Consider the following 20,845-nt stretch of genomic DNA (forward strand, 5'->3'; position numbering starts at 1 on the left):
CACCACACACACACACACAGACACACACACACCAGACACACACACGACACACACACATGATATGATACTTTTCACACACTCACACACACACACACACACACATTCACACACTCACACACACAAACACACTCACTCACACACACACACTCACACACACACACACACACACAAACACTAGTATAAATACAAAATACAAACAAAAAAAGAAATAAAAAAATACTAGTATTTATTCAAAATAGAAATCTTTTAAGTCTTTAATGTCACTTTTTATCAATTTAACACATCCTTGCTGAATAAAAGTATTAACTTCTTTCAAAAATAGAAAGAAAAAAAGTCTGCTGACCCCAAACTTTTTAACAGTACTGATTTCTATTTTAACTAAATGCTCCTTTTTAACTTTTTATTATTCATGTTAAAGGGTCGAGTTCTTATTTTTTTACAATAAAAAGAAAACAAGTAGATATTATTAAAAAAGATTTGAAAACACTAGTGTCAACTTTTTATATAAGAAGAAAAGTCGACAGAATAGAAATAGAATAGAGTGCTAGTGTTAGAGGCTCAAGTGTAGATGAACTGTTTCTTGAAGTTCACAACTAATATTTACTTTAGTTTCTTCACAAGACATCTCGTAATTCATCTCAAAATTGGTAAAGCATCTTTAAAACAAGAAATATGACCTTACTCAGATACCATTAAAAACAAAGCAGCGTGTATGAATTAGTACAAATGTTTATTTCAACATTTGTAAACAGTTTTGGCTGTGTTTGGAGAACAAATGAAGAACAGAGAACAGAACAAATCAAAAACAAAACACAACAAATTCAATCCAAAATTAAATCATCCAGCCCACCAACCTGCTTTCTTTGGTTCGGTTCAATACTAAATAGGCCAGTAACATACATTTACATTCAGTATAAATAAGTTGTTTAAATGCAGTCGTTTTATTTTAGTACGTCATAATATTCCAGCTCAAGTAAACCAAACATACAGATCTTTGAATCCATTTCAACTGAGAAGAACACAAGCATCTGTAAACGCTGAAGCACCTTCACCACTAAACACATCTGGAGAGCGCTTTCCAGTCGCTGGGGATGAAGACGCTCAAGCTGTGATTTGAGGATGCATGAAATAACATAAAACTACAAAATATAAATAAATAAATAGAATGCATTTCACCCTCCTCAAACACGGCCTCGCGATCCCTGGTGTTCACTACTGAGGGAAGGAGATGTTTAACATTACATGGAACATTCTTGATGATGATGATCATGTTTCATACACCAGCATCTCTTCAGTGCTCAGTGGCAGGTTCTGAAGAATCCAGTGGAGTCTGGATAGGTTTGTTCCCTTCCTTAAAGCCTGGATTAAGTGTTACTAGTATAATAGTAATAATAAAGATAAGTTATAATATCACTAACAACTTTCAAGTGTGTGAGTGCTGGTGAAGCTGTGTCCTCTGACTGTAAGAGTCGTGTGTAACAGAGCTGAATGGTTTGGCATACGTTCCTCCATCATTACGTCAGAGAGCATGGGTCTGTCCCGTTATACTGATTCATTAAAACTACGTTTGAGAGTTCGAGCGCTCCTCTTCACGTTCTTCCTGTTGTGCGTCACCAGCGGTCGATGTCAAAGCTCAGACCGTCTCTCCGCCGCCGGACGTCCCCGTCAGCCTCTAATGTAGACGCTTGAATGCGCAGGACGCCGAGAATGGACTTCCACCATTGGAGAAAGATGCGTAGAGAAGAGCGGCGACAGAGAGGAAGAGAGGAGCGGTCATTTCTCGGTGACGGCGGCGGCCATGGGGGTCCTCAGGGTTCCTCTGGCTGTGATGGCCAGCTCCTCGATCTCTGTGTTCAGACGTCTGATGACCCACTCCATCGCCTCACGACCCTGCGGACAGACATTCACAGTCAGACTGAGAGGGTAATGTTTTTAACAAAGGAACGTCCAATATCGGTCTAGCTGTTTGTGATAAACTGGGTGAAGTAATTCATCTTGACCCATTTGTGAACCATTTCACAGGAACTGACACAATCGAGTCACGTAATCATGTCACACCAAAATAGTGGGTATGTGATATATCAGACGATAATAAACTTTTTTTTTTTTTTTAAGTTTTTGTGTTAGACTTTTATTTTGGCAGTGCTGAGAATGCTAGCAGCTGAGCATTAGCACGCCTGTTCTCTGTCTTCACTAGTTTAGTCTCAGTTTAACAAAAAATTAATTTGATCCAAGTAAATGGAAAAAGCATCTCTATTATTTGTTATAACCTTGTTTTATTTCAAAAAATATTTTTTCCAGTGCACACAGATTTATAAGATTATTGCCAGATTTTTGTCTTTATTTGTGGAAAATATTGCAACAGAATTAGAGAATCAGTTTCTATTTAAAGTATAAATATGATTTTTTTTATCAATTCATTTTTTTTATAACTCATTTTCCAAATTGTTTCCAATTTAGTAAATATCATGTGAAAAAAATTAAAGTAATGATCAATTCAGCAATTTTGCATGTATTTTTACTATCTTGAAAACTTAATAGTGTGATATCATATATATTGGCTTTATAATGAATATTTAAAAATATAAATGTATTTATTTATTCACTTTCTAACACCATGCCAGCTTCAAGGCGATCTCTGAATAAATTACACAAGGTATTAACAAAAAGTTATAAAAGACATTTCAGATGTTAAAAAATATAAAATAAAAATACTGATTGACCACTGAGCAATGAAGAGGATCAAACAATTTAGAGCCAAGAAAAACTAGTAAAATAAAGAGAACGCATGTTTACTGTAGAAATGTGCACGACTTATCTGCCGTATCCAGGTTTTTGTTTTATGATTTATTGGAGACATTTCACCTCTTGATGTGAAATTCTATTTTTTATAAATGTGTCCTTCACCTTCTAATGGTTTGGACAGAACTGTCAATACCGGTTTCCTTCCAGCTATTTTTACTAGCATTTTCAAAAAGTGCATATTAAAAAAAAAAATGCTGTATAGAAACGCCAAGATAGACATTAATTCAAAAAATGTGCATAAAAAAAAACATATGCACATTTGAGTGGGATGAACTTTTTATCCAATATGAAAAAATATGCATAAACTGCCAGTTTATCAGGAAGTGACGATTTTGTTCTCTTTGATTCGTTGCATTATTTGCAAATGTTTCATGTGATATTACAGTTTTGCACATTAGTTAAATTCACAACTTTCTGATGGAAACAGCTAACGACTGGTGAAGCGTGTTGTGGTTCGCTGACCTTTCCTGCATTGCTGGAGATGGTGGAGGCCATGAGTCCCTCCAGATAGCTGCTGAGACTGACGCCCTTCACAGAGATGATGGCCTCCTGGGTGAGCATGGTCCTGCAGGAACATCAGCAGATACACAACATTACACCAGCGGCACACGGAGAACCTAAAACTCTCCGCTGATGAGCTCGTTAAACACATTCAGATCAGAAAGCGTGAGGAATCTTACTTCTCCGGGTCCTCTGGGTGCGGTCGGTAAACAAGCCGCTCGTCCACAGACACCATGTTAGTGAAGGTGATCTACGGCGAGAAAAGCAGAGCATGATGGGTATGACACATTCTCAGAGTGTGCTGTTTAAAACCATAACAGAAACCAACACCTTCCCAGAATGCAACTCTATTATGCAGAGACAGGCCTCGTCTCATTCCTGACGACATTCACACAATCACACAAACTCAATGTTCTCGCTTTATGAAGGCCAGAGGATGAAGAACATGGATGTGTGAGAGAAGGAGATAATAAATGAGCACACTCACATTAGTGGACTGAAGCTCAAAGGTTTTCTCTTTGGGATCCACTACGGAGTGCTCCTGGATGTACATACATGTCCGCACGTTGCCAATGATCTGTGGAAAAACAGAACAACAGAACAACTCATGACTGAACAGCACAAACAGACGAAGAAATCTAGAGGCATGTTCTGTTTCGGCTTTAGTTAATAAACCTGAACTCAAAACAGAACATTAACCCAGCAACATTACCTTGACCTACACTAGTACTCACTCTATTTACAGAACATTACTCAACGCCTGAAGAGCCGTCATGTGAACACGGTTCAGACCTCATTCATTTCTCAAAAAGACGCCATTATTGTGATAGTTTCCAACAAGAAGAAAACTCTAAATGAAACAGAACAGCGAGTTTGATTCTTTAAACATTTTCAGAGACTAATTATGGCAAACATCAATCCAATATGCTGAGGGGAAAGAAACAGAAACTCAAAGTCTTGAATGCAGTTCGCCTGTAAAACGATCGGAAACACACTGGATTTGTTCTCTTTAATATCTGGTCAGATGTCTTTGCTCTCTTGGAGTTATTAGTGTTTAAAGAGTGTTTGTTTGTAACATTGAAACATGCATTTTCTGTGAAGCTGCTTGTACTGTGTGAAGTGCTCAATAAATAAACTTGAAGGCCTGGAATTCGAAATCTCATGGACTGGATTTTCATCATTCCTCATTACTGAGGAGTTAGTAAAGTACTAATAACAAACTGACTGGAGCTCTAGGACTCATGATGGAAAGTTTTGGACCGATGATAACCTCCGACAGTCCTTGAGCAGAATGAACGTGACAGGTCAAGGGTGACAGGTCACATTCTGACTCATGACACAGCGGGACACTTCATTCAGAAACGAGACACCAGGACGACATGTGCTGAGGACTAACCAGACCGATATAACCGTTCAGTGACGGACTGAAGCTGCAACCGCTGTGAATCATGGCAGGAACAGCTGAAGTCTTCCCACAGCTGGGACAGGAACATCTCAACCCAGCAGGACTGAACTCGGAGTCCATGTTTTCCACCAAACATGACGAGAACAAAGAGCTACTGAGAGCTTCTTACGGTTTCGAGATTAATGTCAGCTGCTTGCTTTGATTCCACAAAACATGCAATTTAATCAAACAATCAGATTAGTGTGTGTTCTCTAGAAGAGAAGCAGGAGTCAGTACCGATCTAACGATGGACGGTAGACCCCATTCGGTGCTGAGCAGCCGCTTGCTGTGCAGCCGTCCCTGCCGGTCCACGTTACGGTCCAACACGTCCACGCCAAACACGCTGGGGTTCATGGGGTTCGGGTACTTCTGCATGGCAGCTTTGGTCACGGTTTCCCACGGATGGCTGAGAGAGACACAAACAGAAACTTTAGCACTGCAGGAGCCTAAAACACAGTGGACATTCAGTCTTTAATTAGAGCTGAAGCGTAATATGACAGCGTGAGAGAGTTACATAATGCATCCGCACGCATCTGTGCTTAACCGTAACACGATCGCTGAGCAGTTAAAGCCATCACGAGCCACGATACGTCTGCAGTGAGACCGTGGAACATCACGAGCCGTTCATTCACTCACATCAGAAACAGGAAGAGCTTTGATGAGCATCTGATTCAACCACTGCTTTATTCACAAACACACTTCTTTAAGAAATGCAACGTGACACTGTTTGAAAGAACTAAAGACATTGAGAAAACTACTGATAGTAGTCTGCTTTCAACATTAAAAATGCACAACCGTGTTATACGTCCAAATGAAACCGACATGAAGTCAGTGTACAATGTACCCTTCACAGGAAATATTCTGTACAGTCTTAAAGGACACCTAGATTTAACCCTTCAGTTGTGTTCCAGTCATTTCTACTTCCCACAAATGTTGATTAATGTTATCAGATTAAACTAAAACTCACTGACTTTGCTAGAACGACTTCACAAACAACATTTCTTGTGAATTTATTTTCATTAAATTTAGAATTTTCTATTATAGCAAAAGTCTGGAAACGCAATTATGTTTCCATACTCTGCTTTCGTTTCTCCATACTTTTCCAGACCTGGAAATTATTAAAATCATGCCATACTTTTCCGAACTGCGCAGGAGCTCTGGCATAAACAGAACTGTCAGCTGCTCCTACATCCGACACGTGAATGGTTGCCTGGGAGACCGTCAGCGGACCACAAGCCGCTCAAATTGCCCCTTAAGCTCCATCGTAAGCTAAATGTAGCGCGAAAGTCCCCGCCAACTCGCCGTCAAGGAGAGTTACGCAATGACACGTGGGTTCAAAGTGCACGCATTCACCTGAACATCTGTATTTTAACACTAACGTTACCCAACCTACTCAGATAACGTGAGCTCTGTGTCCTACTGACCCAGTGGAACCCAAACCCACTAACTTACTGACACTTCTGCAGAATAATTAATAATTCCACAAAAACTGAAAACAGGATCCAGATCTGTGAAGCCAAACTCGATATCTATTATTCTTTACTAGTCTTTAGATTGTGTAACTAACGCGCTAGCAGCTCACAACTGTTTATATCATTCATTCAGCAAACACTGAGTATTTCAGCTGCAGTATTTAGTTATTATTATTCATATTTAGTGATTAATCTTCCGTTTTTGTTGATGGAAGTCATTCTGAGTGGCTGCATTAGCATGCAAGTACGCACTAAATCAACTTTTACATTACTAACACTTTTGGTACCTTGATGTTACCTCATTAGAACCGGATAAATACAGTTAAGATTAAAAAAAAACATATTTTTAATAAGCTGAGAGGAAGCCGTTGGAGGCATTGGCGCGCCTTTCCCTCAGACGCGCTAAAACCCGCTCACGTGATCACCCCGACGACATAAACCGACAAACAAGAGCTTCACTCACTTGAAAACATGTTCTGACGTCCAGATCTTCATGGTTCTCGTTGTATTTTAGACGTTTAATGCGCGAACGCCGCTCGGTGACACTCCGCCTCTTCCCCAGTCTTCAAGAAAGCCTAAAAGCACGGCCGCAGAGAAACAGAAACCATCGAACCAGCCGCCTCAGAAAATCAGAGCAGAAGGAATCGGAAACTAAAGTTCACTAAGGTATTACTACTCCACATACAGCACACCTTCAAGCATAAATATGCATGTTCCCTACTTAAGTTCACGCGTTGCCGTCGGTTACTAGTGCACATACTGTACACGGGTGAGCGATAGTGAGCGTTGCGTCAGGTGTTACTAGTGCACATACTGTACACGTGTGAGCATAAAGGTTACACTGAAGGAGAGATGCAGCTCTTTTAAGTTAAAATATCATTCAGCATATCTTTTGTAGTAATTTCGCGTTCAGTGCACATAAGTGTCACGTGTGTGTTTACATGATCAGGTCCCCACAATGGACTGGTTGAGTTAGGCTCGTGACGTTTAAGTTTCAACAATGTGTACATGGGACATCACAAGTTTTTTTGGGACTTGTTGTCGAACAGTCAGTCATTGTTTAGGTCCATTGATAACATTATCTACAATTCAGGAAAAAGGCAAGTTCCGAAAGTGACTGGAACATCATATTTACTTTACCAGTATACCTTTGACGGATTATTATATAAAATTCTCCTTCACTCCATATTTTTGTGTCCTGCGGAAACTGAAAAAGGGTACCGCCTTCCCTGTGAAAATACTTAATTACCTCACTACTTCAGACCAATTCATAACAAAGGCAGATAGCTGTAGATTGAACCAAAGCATTGGAAAACAGGCGTTTTAGGTTTTGTGCGGATTCTAGTATTTGCATATCATCTGTACTTAATGGGTTGGTCAAGAAAAGACTGTTAGACATGGGAAGTTAATAATTAGATAATATAAGACATGTAATGATGCGAGGTCACTTTGATACAAAAATGTTTATATAGAAAACCTATTTTCACATGGTTTTTTTGTGATTCTGGATCACAGTATATATTACTCTTAAAAATAAAATAAAATATCCTTTAAAAAAGGCATTTAAAAAACGTTTAAAAAAAAAAAAAAAAAAACCTTTAAAAAAAAAAAAAAAAAAACCTTTTAAATAAAAAAAAATACTATCCACGTTGTAATATTTTTTTGTAGTAATTTTATATGACTAAAGGGTTGGTCAATATTGTCACATAAGTTTAGACACACATATTCTACAGTAACCTACTGTAATTTTTTCCACAAGATAGAATAACAGTCAAATCTTCAAACTCTCAGGTAACACAAATGGAAGTCTGGGAATGATGTAGGGATGAAAACGTGAAAAGTTTTACCTATTTTCACGTTTTCCAGTCAAAAATGACTAAACCTAACCTTAACTCTACATCATCAAAAGTTTTTTGGGACGTTGTTGTCAGAAAAGTCAGTCAGTTTTAGTCCAGTGTGATAACATTATCTAGCAATTTCAGGAAAAAGAAAATCCTCTCCGAATCAAAATGACTGGAACACAACACGAGGGTTATGAATTTCACCAGGAAAGGTTTTTAAGTTCACGTGAAACATAAATAGTCTTTGTTTCCAGACCTTTGACTGCTAGTGATGGTGAACAGAAATAAAGCACTAGCATGTGACCAAACACCTGCAATCCTCATTCACTCCTGTCACTTCATATTTTACATGCTGTCACTATGTACATTCATTCATTTTGCTTTTTAGTTATACAGCTTATGTCTCATGTTTAAAGTTGGCTGGAATATTTTTTCTTTAGTTGTGTGTATCCTGATGCTCTAATTCAGTTCCAGCACTCCTGTCACAGTCACATATGCCCTTAACATTTCATAATCACTGATTATACTCATAAAGTCATTCAGCTGTGGACATGAGCTACACACCTCTGTTTCTGAGCCAAACACCCTTTGAAATGAAGTGTTACACATCATCACACATCCAGCACTTCATTCACCTCTGAATGTGCCAAATAACACAGCAGCAGCCTTTTATTGTAAGATAAGAAGCTCAGACTCACTTTATAATAACTGTAAAATCACCCAAACACAGCTGACGTTCAGCAAAATCCCTGATTCAGAGAGACAAGTTTAGAATTTTATAGTCATCACTACATTATCATCGCCCTTTGAAACGGGATTGTGTTTGATATGTCTTCAGCAGGTCCTGGAAACTTGTTAACAACTCTTTAACACTTTTGAGGTTCAATATGATCTAAAGGACATCTTCGGAAAACCAGGTTCTGTTTTAATGGGATAAGTTCATTTGTGTGAGGATCAGGCGATGATGGATTATAATGCTGTTCTAGTCTATATCTATATACAGTATCTGTGTTTTTACTAGTGGAAATATCTTCCAAGTGTTTGCAGCAAAAAAGGAAAATTATGTGAAACATATGACTTTAACATATAATATATAACAGTTATGTCTGTTAAAAATGCAGTAATTTAAACAGCTTGAATTGATAATATTATATAATATTAATAAAACTACTTTAAAAAAATAATATTAGTAAGACAAATATTGTATGGATGTCTCAAAATATTGAATTTAAATCACATTTTTTTTTTATTATTTTAAAATAATAATAATAATAAAATTAGGTAATGATGTATAAATGTGGGTTGAAGTAATTATATATTTAAGGGTGAAGAAAAACATATTATACCATGTTAAACATCAACTCCTTCTGTTTTTCTGAATGAGATATTTAGTGTTTAGCTTCAGTCTTTTCTGAACACAGTAACTGATTTCCCCTGTAGATGGCGCTGCTTGCTTTCTGTTAACATTCAGAGGGTGGTCTGTTGGATGTTTTTCTTTGTGTGTGTGTGAGTGTGTGTGTGAGTGTGTGTGTGTGTGTGTGTGTGTGTGAGTGTGTGTGAGAGAGAGAGAGAGAGAGAGAGAGAGAGAGAGAGAGAGAGAGAGAGAGAGAGAGAGAGAGAGATGGAGAGATCTTTAGATTGTCTTGTTTGTGTTCTTACTGTTCTTATGCAGTTTATAATATTTACTGGTGTATATTTTCTGTTTTAGCTGAGTGGCCAAGCGTGTGGAGCAGAGATCACCTAATTTATGGAAATGTTTGTGCAAATGTATGTTTTTGGTTTTATCCATCCTTTATATTGTATGTTGGATTTAACTCTTGGTCTTAATTCTCATGTACTTATTTATTAATCTTATGGTGAGGCAAGAGTTCATTTTAACAAAAACTGGCATGTTCCAATTAGTAAGAGTGGGAAATGAGTGTATACTGAACTAGTGAATGTGTTAAAAGGAGATCAAACACAGTTACTGCTTGAGCAGAATCTCTGGCCTCAGTTGTGTACAGTAGAGGGGGGTTGCTTTAAATAAACAAGCTTTAAATAAACAACTTTTTGGACGCCAACATCACTCCTCTGTTTTACATAATGATCAGGTGTGTGTGTGTGTGTGTGTGTGTGTGTGAGAGAGAGAGAGAGAGAGAGAGAGAGAGACGTGTGAGTGACGTGTGTGTGTGGGTTTAAGCATCAGGATGAAAGCTGACTGATGTGATGAGGTAAAGGACGAGTATCGACCTCACAGCATTCAGAGGCATTCAGACGGTCACAGAGCAGATGAAAGGACAGAGAGACGTCACACACACACACACACACACACACACACACACACACACACACACACACACACACACACACACACACACACACACACACACACACACACACACACACACACAAACACACACACACACACACACACAGACAAACTCTCAAATGATCATCCCTCCCTCACTTGAGAGTCAAGAACGACTGATCTTTGTGGTTGTTCTTACTTTTTAAAATGTTATTGTGAGCCACAAACATGAGCGAGAGCGAGTCTCCGTCAACACAGGCTCGTTGCCATGACAACATCTGATGCTGCAGTTTTGGCTGCTTAATTGGCATGTGGGTGTTAAATCCTGCATTCATTGCATTTTGTCTTATGTTGATGATTCAGCTGCATCACATTGATTTATAATTTCACATTTCATTTATAAAAAAAAACACAACATAATCTATCCTGAAATATAGTTTATAAAGTCTAATGCTCTGCACCATCATATTCCACAGAAATCTCCTGTACTCTATCAGACACACTGATCAAACTATTGTGGAAACTATTTTCACTCACAAATTGCTTGTAAATTTATCTAATAATGACAAAAACTTTGAAATACTGGACATTTTAAGTAGAAAGACCAAAATAGTATTTTCTTGTTAAACATATTCCAATTATCTTTATTTACAACTTACAAAGAATATTTTTGCATGAATTTATGACACTTTCTCTTGTATATTCCTCTTCATTTTCAGTTTCTTGCATATGTTTTATTTTCTCTACTGTCTGTACTGAAAATGGTAATAATCATTCCAATGAAGCTATATTGATTTCCCCAACAATATGCCAAATTATAAATGCACGAAGCATTTTATAACATCATTTTCATGGAACAAACACTCATTTTGACTGGATACATGACATTAACATACATAAGAAATACGGGAAGTGTTTCTCCTCCCAGTCAAAAGTCAAAAACTCAGTTTACTGATGCTCTCCTCATCATGCATGATATTATGGTGATTATTTTATATGAATAAATTTATAATATTATATAATCATTATTATTATTATTATTTCTTCATAATAATAATATCCTTATGCTTCCTGCAAAAGGATTTTTTCATAGAAATTATTCAGAAAAAATCTTTTCATAAAAAAAAAACGAACAACACCACCTTCAAAACCTTCTCTTGCACATACTCATATAAAATGAAAAAATCAAAAAAACCAAAGAATGTTTCTTATTATCTCCCCCCCTCCTGACACACACTTTCAGCTCATAATCTCTGACAGCAGAATCAGAGAAATAATGAAATCAATCTCTCTTTCCTGAAGTCTAGACGCTGTATTTCCTGCAGCGTGATGCATTTGTTCAGTCAAGTCACATCATGCGCCGCTTCATTGTTATTGCTCTCAGAACACTTCATTTGGGTCAGATGACTGAGAGACCAGACAGAGTGTGTGTGTGTGTGTGTGTGTGTGTGTGTGTGTGTGTGTGTGTCTCATTATCAGTCCTGCGTGATTCCAAATGGACTGATGTCTCTCTGTATCTGCCTTCGTCTCTGTTTTCTCTTCCACATCGTTTATGATCTTTTCTCATTTCTTGTCTCTGTTTCCTCCATCTCTCTCTTCACACGTCTTCCCCTCAGTTTGAGTCTCTCTCTCTCTCTCTCTCTCTCTCTCTCTCTTTCACACACACACACACTCACACACACACACACACACACACACAACACACACAGATCCAGGTGGTTTGTGTTTCTGATGCAGCTAAAAATACAACAGAAGACAGAAGCAGGAGGAGAAATTCCCTCTGAACGGTCCAGACATCATGAAATGAAGTGGCAGTCATGTCTAGACAACTGATTACAGCAAATGAGAGGCAGACAGACACAATAACACAGAGAGAGAAAGAGACAGAGATGTCTGAGTACTGGAGTTCAACCGTGAAACTCCAAATGAGTGTCAAATGAGCAAAATCATGGAAAATGTCAATATTTTAGTCATATTTGATCATCTGTGTTTACCGTTTTTTCTTGATTGCTAACACACAATTCATGAAACAATTCACCATATTATCAGAACTATAAACACAATTTCAAAACTACACACCAACTTGTAGACTAATATTTTAGCCAAAAACGTATTCTCTTTTATCAGAATCTAAACTCCGGCCTCAGATGACACACAAACCCGTCAAATACACACTTCACTGCCAAGAGACAAAAACCTTCTTTGGGGAATCAGGAATCATTTTGCAAGTTGATGTCTGTTACAGTATGCAGCATAAATAGAGGGGTGCAGATACAGTTAAATTTAGCAATAAGATTTACTTTCATTACAATACTGTAAAGAGATCTTACAGTAGATGAAAAGCACTATAAGGTCAGATATCAAAGAATTGAATATGTACACACAATAGAATATACTGTCAGTTACTGTACAGCAATTTATATATATATATATTTATATATGTATATATAAAATTCAGCATCCTCTGCCACATTGCATTATAATATTGATAATGACCATATTTTTCATACTCTAGCAGTTTCTTACAGTTGTTCACATTTGCTAAGACACTAAACCACATTCTCTGAACCAAATTCTCAATAGCCTAAACCACTTTGTCAAGTAAAGCACTCTTTCTGCAAAATCATAAACAAGTTCAGGTTTAGACACTGTTTGCAGATCTCATGCACTCTTTTTGCAAAACTCTAAACACAAGAAAGCAAAAGTCAAGCACAACTGCCACACGGTTGTCATCATTTACACACAATAATTCCAAACTGTTCACACTTGTTTCTTAATATGTGAATGTACAAAATATAAGCCAGTTCAAAGTGCACAGATGTCATGGGTGCACAGCTTCATTTGATTCTGAGGACAGGTGAAATGCTTTTGAAGCAATTGTTTGATTTTGCCGGAAGAGTCAGAGGTTCTTTGAATTTAGTTTGAAGGTTTGGATTTGCGTTTAAGGTTTTGAGAAAATGGTTTCAAGAAATGTGTTTTAGCAATTCAGAAAAACTGTAAATGTTTTGAGAAATGTGTCTTTGTTTTGAAAACTGAATGAATGGTTTTGAAAATTGGGCCAAATGAATCAATTATATTGTGTTAGCAATCAAGAAAAACTGTATATGTACATATATAACATTTGAATATGGGATTTCATAAACAGTTCACTTTCTATCCAGAACTGCATCTTAACGCTGAGCTCTTCTGCTCTATTTCCGGATCAAACGGATTACACAGAGAGGAAACTGTTGCTCAATGGAGTTTTGCTTTCTAACATCATGTGAGCGTCCAGCCGTATGAATCATCGTCTCTAAAGGTCTCAGACAGATTGTGACATCAGAGACCCAGAGTGTGATCAGGACACAGAAGAGCTGAAGAGAGCTCAGGCCTTCAGACGATAAGTAAAGGAAAAAACCTGCTTAAATAGTGTTGTGTAAGCAATGAGCTGAATGAGCGAGCGCTGGTGTGAAAGACACACAGAGAGAGACAAGAGTGTTCAATCAGAGTGTGTTTTGTGCTGCTGCAGAGCCAGACATGAGCTCATCACAGCACACACACTCACACACACACACTCCTGCGGCCCATAATGCCACACAGATACCTCAGAGTCAAGGTTATATGTGTTTCAGTCACTGTTGCCTGATGCATTTGTCATTCCACTATTGCAGCTGTCTAGTCAATGTACCTGTAGAATGTGACTGTCCACAGAGATGTGAGAGGAGTCCTCAAAAAGTGTGTGTGTGCGTGTGTGTGTGTGTGTGTGTGTGTGTGTGTGTTAGAGTCTGTTTTTCCATGTGTACGTCCGTGTGTGTGTGTGTGTGTGTTAGAGAGACTGCATACATGTATATCTCTCTCTGTGTGTGTGTGTGTGTGTGTTAGAGAGAGTCTGCATACATGTATCTGTGTGTGTGTGTGTGTGTGTGTGTGTGTGTGTGTGTGTGTGTGTGTGTGTGTGTGTGTGTGTGTGTGTGCGTGTGTGTGTGTTAGACTCTGCATACATGTATCTCTGTGTGTGTGTGTGTATGTGTGTGTGTGTGTGTGTGTGTGTGTGTGTGTGTGTGTGTTAGAGAGAGTCTGCATACATGTATCTGTGTGTGTGTGTGTGTGTGTGTGTATGTGTGTGTGTTAGAGAGTCTGCATACATGTATCTCTGTGTGTGTGTGTGTGTGTGTGTGTGTGTGTGTGTGTGTGTATTAGGTGTGTGCGTTAGAGAGAGTCTGCATACATGTGTGTGTGTGTGTGTGTGTGTGTGTGTGGAAAGATGTGTCAGATGATTCAATCTGCATACATGCATCTCTGTGTGTGTGTGTGTGTGTGTGTGTGTGTGTGTGTGTGTGTGTGTGTGTGTGTGTGTGTGTGTGTTAGAGAGAGTCTGCATACATGTATCTGTGGTGTGTGTGTGTGTGTGTGTGTGTGTGTGTGCGTGTGTGTGTGTTAGACTCTGCATACATGTATCTCTGTGTGTGTGTGTGTATGTGTGTGTGTTAGAGAGACTGCATACATGTATATCTCTCTCTGTGTGTGTGTGTGTGTGTGTGTTAGAGAGAGTCTGCATACATGTATCTTCGTGTGTGTGTGTGTGTGTTAGAGAGAGTCTGCATACATGTATCTGTGTGTGTGTGTGTGTGTGTGTGTGTGTGTGTGTGTGTGTGTGTTAGAGAGTCTGCATACATGTATCTGTGTGTGTGTGTGTGTGTGTGTGTGTGTGTGTGTGTGTGTGTATGTGTGTGTGAGAGAGTCTGCATACATGTATCTCTCTGTGTGTGTGTGTGTGTGTGTGTGTGTGTGTGTGTGTGTGTGTGTGTTAGAGAGAGTCTGCATACATGTATGTGTGTGTGTGTGTGTGTGTGTTAGAGAGAGTCTGCATACATGTATCTGTGTGTGTGTGTGTGTGTGTGTGTGTGTGTGTGTGTGTGTGTGTGTGTGTGTGTGTGTGTGTGTGTGTATACATATTAGACACAATTTGTAAGATATAAACTGTTGTGCAAGGAGAAAAAAGTCTCACTATTCTGACCTTGTTTCTCTCAGGGTCATGGGTTCGATTCCCAGGGAATTCATGAACTGATCAGTTGTACACCTTGAATGCAATGTAAGTCATCTTGAATAAAAGTGTGTGCAAAATGCATAAATGTAAACATTATTTCATGACACGCAGCAGACTGCGTTTGGGGTCACTGAGAGCCTGACAGAGGTCAGATTGTGACACAGATGGACACACCTTTCACGATGTTGCTCAGACATGCTGAACAAACTACATTTCACTATTCTGATGTGTTAAGAAGCTTGTATAGGTGTGGCCATCAGCTTCTGCAAACACACCGGAACTGTCTGCGTTACACAATAATGACATTTAATATTAGTCTGGAGAATTGGTTTTAGTTTAATGTTTTTAGAGAAAGTTTTATTAAATATGTTTAAGTTTCTGTACACAAATTTTACCATTAACTTTATAGGAATTAAAGGAATTGTTCAGCGAATAATTAAAATGTGCTGAAAATATCCTCATGCTCAAGTCATCTGGTGTGAATCAGGAGAGAAATCTGCACAGATCAAACAGCTCTAAACAAATATGTGTCTGGATTTTGATGTGAGAGACAACAGCAGATGCACTTTTTCACTGGAGGAAGTGTTATTATGGATTATGGACTCTATGTATTTGAGTTAAAAACATCTTAATGCTGGATGTGTTTCATCTTTTGTCTTCTCCAGATGTTCACTGATGGACTGGAGTGCTGTGGATTACTTGTGGATTATTGTGATGTTTTTATCAGCTGTTTGGACTCTCAGTCTGACGGCACCCATTCACTGCAGAGCATCCATTGCTGAGACACTGATGCAATGCTACATTTCTACAAACCTGATGAAGAAACAAACTCATCCTGATCTCAGATGACCTGAGGATGAGCACATTGTCATTTTTGGCTGAACTATGCCAAGAAATTTCGTTTTTGGCCAGAGGAGGGCGCTTATTCTCTCAAAAGGAGCTCAGAGATTGAGTCAGGAGCGACACTCACACTGAACATATGAATCATGTTTATATTTCATAATGCGTGATCACTTTTCTAATTTATATTTAAAGTTAGAGGGCACTGATAATGTTATAGCCTTGGTAATTCTTTTCCACTTATAAACTCTAAACGTGTGTTTTCTATTGTGAACAGTGACTCTGATTGGCTCATGCACTCTGTGAAAGGCCAAGTCTGGGAGTGACGTGCTGCTGTCTGCCTCTAAGCCCCGCCCCTAGTGCGCGCTAGCCCCGCCCCTCTCGGATTCCCAGCCAACTTGGACTTGAATGAGGTGCGCGCAGAGCAGACGGCTGGAAAGTAGTACAAACCGTCTGGGAATAACACCGGGAATACTGGAGGACAGAGGCCAGACAGCGGGAAGGGGGTGGGGGGACGGCGGCTAAAGGAAAGCCGCTCCACAGCTGCCTGGAAGAAAGAAGCGCTGCCGAAGGAAGAGAAGAAAAGCCTGCGTCAATGTTCGTCCGTCCGTCCGATCCGTGAGATTCCTCCAATGTTCAGCTTCATGGGTCTGATGAACGGAACTACCGACACCCACACCAATGTCTCCTGTACGTGTAACTGCGAAAGATCTTGCACTTCATTCCAGAGTATGGCGATCAGTGAGTATCCCGGAGCGCTTCTTCACTAAACGATGCGAATCGCGGCGCTGGTCAAACTGCGTTACGATTCGAATCGGCTTTCGCGATTCTTTTTATTTTATTTATTTATTTATTTTTAGCGGGCATTTATTCAATCCCGCGATGTTTTATGCTGTTACTTGGCTATTATTCGTTGGGTAACCTCTCAGATAAACTCCTCAGAAAGTTTTGACGCGGACTAGTTTAGGTCGCGTAAGGATCCGGTTCGTAGGTGAAGCGGTCAGTGACAGACAGACTCGTGCGAGTCCGCGATCATTAGCTCACTCAAACTGTCATAACAATATGAGTTATGATCGAATTCATGTGATTGTGGAGATGTTTAAAACTGAATAAGAGTGATATATATTTTAGCCTCATTTGAACGCAGCAGATATTTTGAAGAATCTAGTCCCCATTGGCTTCTATAGGTTTTATCCTATGCTGTGAAAGACTACCAGTAACAGTTTGGTTCATTCTTCGAAATATCTTCTTTTGTGTTCAACAGGAGAAAGAAGTTTTGGAACAATATGAGTAAATGATGGCAAAATGTAAATTTTTGGTTGAACCCTCCCTTGGTTTTTATTGCAGTTTTCTCTCACATGACAATATTATGATGTAATAATGTGCACATTTTTCGTAAGCGTGCTGGTGTGAAGTGTTCTGACGTCCTCGGATGTGGTTTGCTCTCAGACAGTCAGATGGTTGTGTGTGTGACGTTCTGTCTGCTCTGAAATCCTCAGCTGGGAGTTGCCCGACTTATACTTCATTTGTAGTGACTAACTCATTGTTCAGACAGCTGCCCCTGTTGTTGTCCAGCAGACTCGCTCATTCGTGGAATTCTCTTTGAGGACGCGTGATTAACCCTCTTGCAAAATCTGTCTGCAGTTTCCAAGTAATCTTTTCTAAAGGAAAAGCTGAACAAATAACAAGGTGATATCAGTCTTGGGAAAAGGTCTGCTGTCCAGTTATAAATAATGTTCCTTGCGATCGCAGCTCCTTGAAAACGTCTCCAGTATCTCTGTTTTCAGATCTGGTCTTGTCCTTGTTTGTCTAGACAGACTCTCAGTCACGCCGGACCTGATGATGTTCTCTGGAAATGAAAGTGAGTCTTTTCCCGGACACGTCCTGACCAGGATTTCTAAGTTGACTAAAATGTCCAGGTTTTGGCTTATTTGTGTGTTTGCATCGCTTTGATTGTTCTCTGTGGATCCCGGCTTCTCACACGACACGATTGGTCGATTGTGTAGAATGCCTGCACGCTATTGGTCGAACTACTTTAAGTCATTACCTTCAGCAAGTCTGTGAACATGAAGACAGACAGATAAAGAAATAGAAATCTCAGCTCAAAACACGAAAACATTTTGCATGACTGTTTCAGATGTTTTGCATTGTGATGTCATTACTGTAAAATTATTATTTTTTGTACAGTAATAGGGTATCACTGGATTTATGCAACATGTCATTTTAAGAAACTTTTTGGTCTGGTGTTGCATCTCTTTCTTTAAATTGCGGGCGTCTGTGTGATCTCCCCCCGTGTGTGTCAGGATAAGCTGGAGGGGTTAGCGAGAAACACAAATGAGACGTGAGCGAAGCGTTCTGTCATCACAGACGCCCCCCGCTGAGTGTTTACGGGAACCCGAGCTTCTTCCTCTCCAGCGCTGATGAGTTTGTGACACACAGACCACACACTGTACAGCAGCAGATGAGATCAGCTCCTCTCTTACAGGAAGCACTGTTCCTCTGAAGCGGCTGTTGTGTTTGGACCAGACGGTCCCTTCAGGGGAAGATGGGATGGGTTTTCCTCCTAACAGAGTGTCACTCATTTAATGCAGTGAGATTTTTGGGATTTTTTAAAAAGAGGAACTACATGCAGACAGATCAGCTGAAGATGCATCAGAAAAACATGTTTCTGCTCCCTCACTTAGTTTCACTGGAAACTGCTGCTTTTAGTAGATAATAAAACATATGTAGGTGCGAGGACCCTTTTAGAATTGCTGTTTTTTCTTCTTCTCCAAAGTGAATCACATTTTTGAGTTCCTAAACATGCTTGAAAACTCACGAAACTTTGCACACGCATCCAAACTGGCGATAATGTACATCTGATGTGGGTTTCAGAGTCGGGCGTGGCAAAATGGCTCAATAGCGCCACCTATAACATTTCAACGAAGCACCGCTCCCGCTACATTTCACATAAGTGTATGAAATTCAGCACATGTATGTAACGTCCCAACACCTAGAAAAAAGTCTCTTGGAGCGAAGTCCTAAACGCAACAGGAATTTTTGTGCAGTTTTTGCCATTTTCAGGCCTTGTACTTCCTCGTCCTCCTACAGTTTTAATCAGATCATCTTCAGATTTGGTGAGTGTAATCATAAGGCCTTTGCGATGTTAAATTGCAAAGACCTTGAGTTTTCATTAAAGGGCGTGTCCCTGGCGGCCTGACAAAGTTTGATGTTTCGCCACGAAACAGGAAGTTGCTGTAACTCAGCCAAACAATGTCCGATCTGCCCCAAACTTCACATGTTTGATAAGAGTCCTGACCTGAACACATCTACAGGCCAATATTCAGTGATAGTCATAGCGCCACCAGCTGGCAGCAGGAAGTTTGGCACATATAAATGACTTTGACATACTCCTCCTATATTTACAACTTTAAATGCAAGTTTTCCCGAGGTGGCTCCGGGTGCGAGGGCCCTTTTTAACGCTGCTGGCAGCTTTAATTCATTCCTGTAATTCTTCTTTGATAATAAATAGAGTCATGCTTGATCTGTGTCAGACACCCAAATCTAGAGAGCAACATCTATTCAGCACGTATATCAAATTAAAGGGATAGTTCATCCAAAAATTTAAATTCTGTCATAATTACATTCCCTCATGTGTGAATTAAAGTCTAAATATATGACTTTAGGAACTTTTTGAAGCGTTTACCCCAGTTGAAGTTTGACTTTCAACCACTAAGGTTTCATTAAAAATATTGTAATTTGTGTTTTGAATTCGAGAAAAAGTCTTATGAGTCTCATTTGATAATCGCCTATAGTGATTTTAGTTTGATTTGGATGAATCGTTCAGCTCTGTTTGCTCATAAACTTGACTGCTCTCTGCTGTTGTTTCGGGGGTTTGTCGTGTCTTTATTCAGTCGATGCTCCGCTAATTATCCGGCCTTGACCTTGTGACACATTGCTGTGTCTCTGAGGCCCGAGGCAGAGCTTTCTGATACAAACACATCTGTGAGGAAACACACCGCTGTGTTCTGCTCTTCACAGCACAGGAAGAGGAAACGCGTGTTTCAGACCCACGGCTACATAAGAGCAGCAATGTGTGCTGAAGAGTTACTCCCAGATCCTCCGTGTCTTGACTGGTTCCTCACAAACACCATCATATGACTTCAGAGGAACAGAAACTACACCGCCGCTCAAAAGTTTGGAATAATTCAGATGTTTCAGGATTTTTTAAGTGTCTTCTGCTTACCAAGGCTGCATTTATTTGATCAAAAATGCAGTAAAACACTATAGTAGTGTGAAATGTTTCTACAATTAACAGTAACTGGTTTCTATTGAAAAATTCAGCTTTATGTGACAGAAATAAATAAAGTTTAAAATATACTCGGGTCAAAGACAGAAAAGGGTTAAAGCATAAAAACAGTAAGTGTAATACTGCTTTAAATTTATGTTGCCCCCCCCCCCAAAAAAAATTTTTTAAAAAAATAAAAAGTTTTCTGTTTAATTTAATTTCAGTTTTGTTTTTGTTTTTCTGAGCAAAAAATAAATATCATACATTTTTCCCTGATTTACAGAAGAGATCCACTAAAATATATTCTCAGGCATATTTACAACAAAAATCAATTTATGACATATTAAAAGACTAATTAGATG

At 39.2% G+C, this 20,845-nt stretch overlaps 1 protein-coding gene across 2 annotated transcripts; it reads right to left on the minus strand.

Annotated features, from left to right (window-relative positions):
* Positions 1–864: 864 nt before the first annotated feature.
* On the minus strand, positions 865–6,797 carry prelid3b (PRELI domain containing 3). 2 transcript variants are annotated; one of them, XM_042758998.1, is made up of 6 exons: positions 6,686–6,797; positions 4,988–5,156; positions 3,794–3,883; positions 3,486–3,556; positions 3,268–3,370; positions 865–1,890 (listed from the first exon to the last, which is right to left on the minus strand). In XM_042758998.1, exons 1-6 carry the CDS (start codon positions 6,715–6,717, stop codon positions 1,774–1,776), a joined length of 582 nt encoding a protein of 193 aa, XP_042614932.1. In that variant the 5' UTR covers positions 6,718–6,797; the 3' UTR covers positions 865–1,773. The 2 variants fall into 2 exon arrangements, with proteins under 2 accessions (XP_042614932.1, XP_042614933.1); XM_042758999.1 differs by lacking the exon at positions 865–1,890 and adding an exon at positions 2,827–3,120 and having other exon boundaries at positions 3,153–3,370; positions 6,686–6,774.
* Positions 6,798–20,845: the final 14,048 nt, after the last annotated feature.

Source organism: Cyprinus carpio, chromosome A6 (assembly GCF_018340385.1).
Source record: "Cyprinus carpio isolate SPL01 chromosome A6, ASM1834038v1, whole genome shotgun sequence".
Lineage (NCBI taxonomy): Eukaryota > Metazoa > Chordata > Actinopteri > Cypriniformes > Cyprinidae > Cyprinus > Cyprinus carpio.

What these genes read in the sequence shown, in the direction of transcription:
- prelid3b (XM_042758998.1), bottom strand. Translation starts at nt 6,717, where the DNA reads ATGAAGATCTGGACGTCAGAACATGTTTTCAA. An exon ending in ACGTCAGAACATGTTTTCAA is followed by an intron (nt 5,157 to 6,685) that starts GTGAGTGAAGCT and finishes TGTCTCTCTCAG; the next exon opens with CCATCCGTGGGAAACCGTGA. An exon ending in TCTCCAGCAATGCAGGAAAG is followed by an intron (nt 1,891 to 3,267) that starts GTCAGCGAACCA and finishes GTCTGTCCGCAG; the next exon opens with GGTCGTGAGGCGATGGAGTG.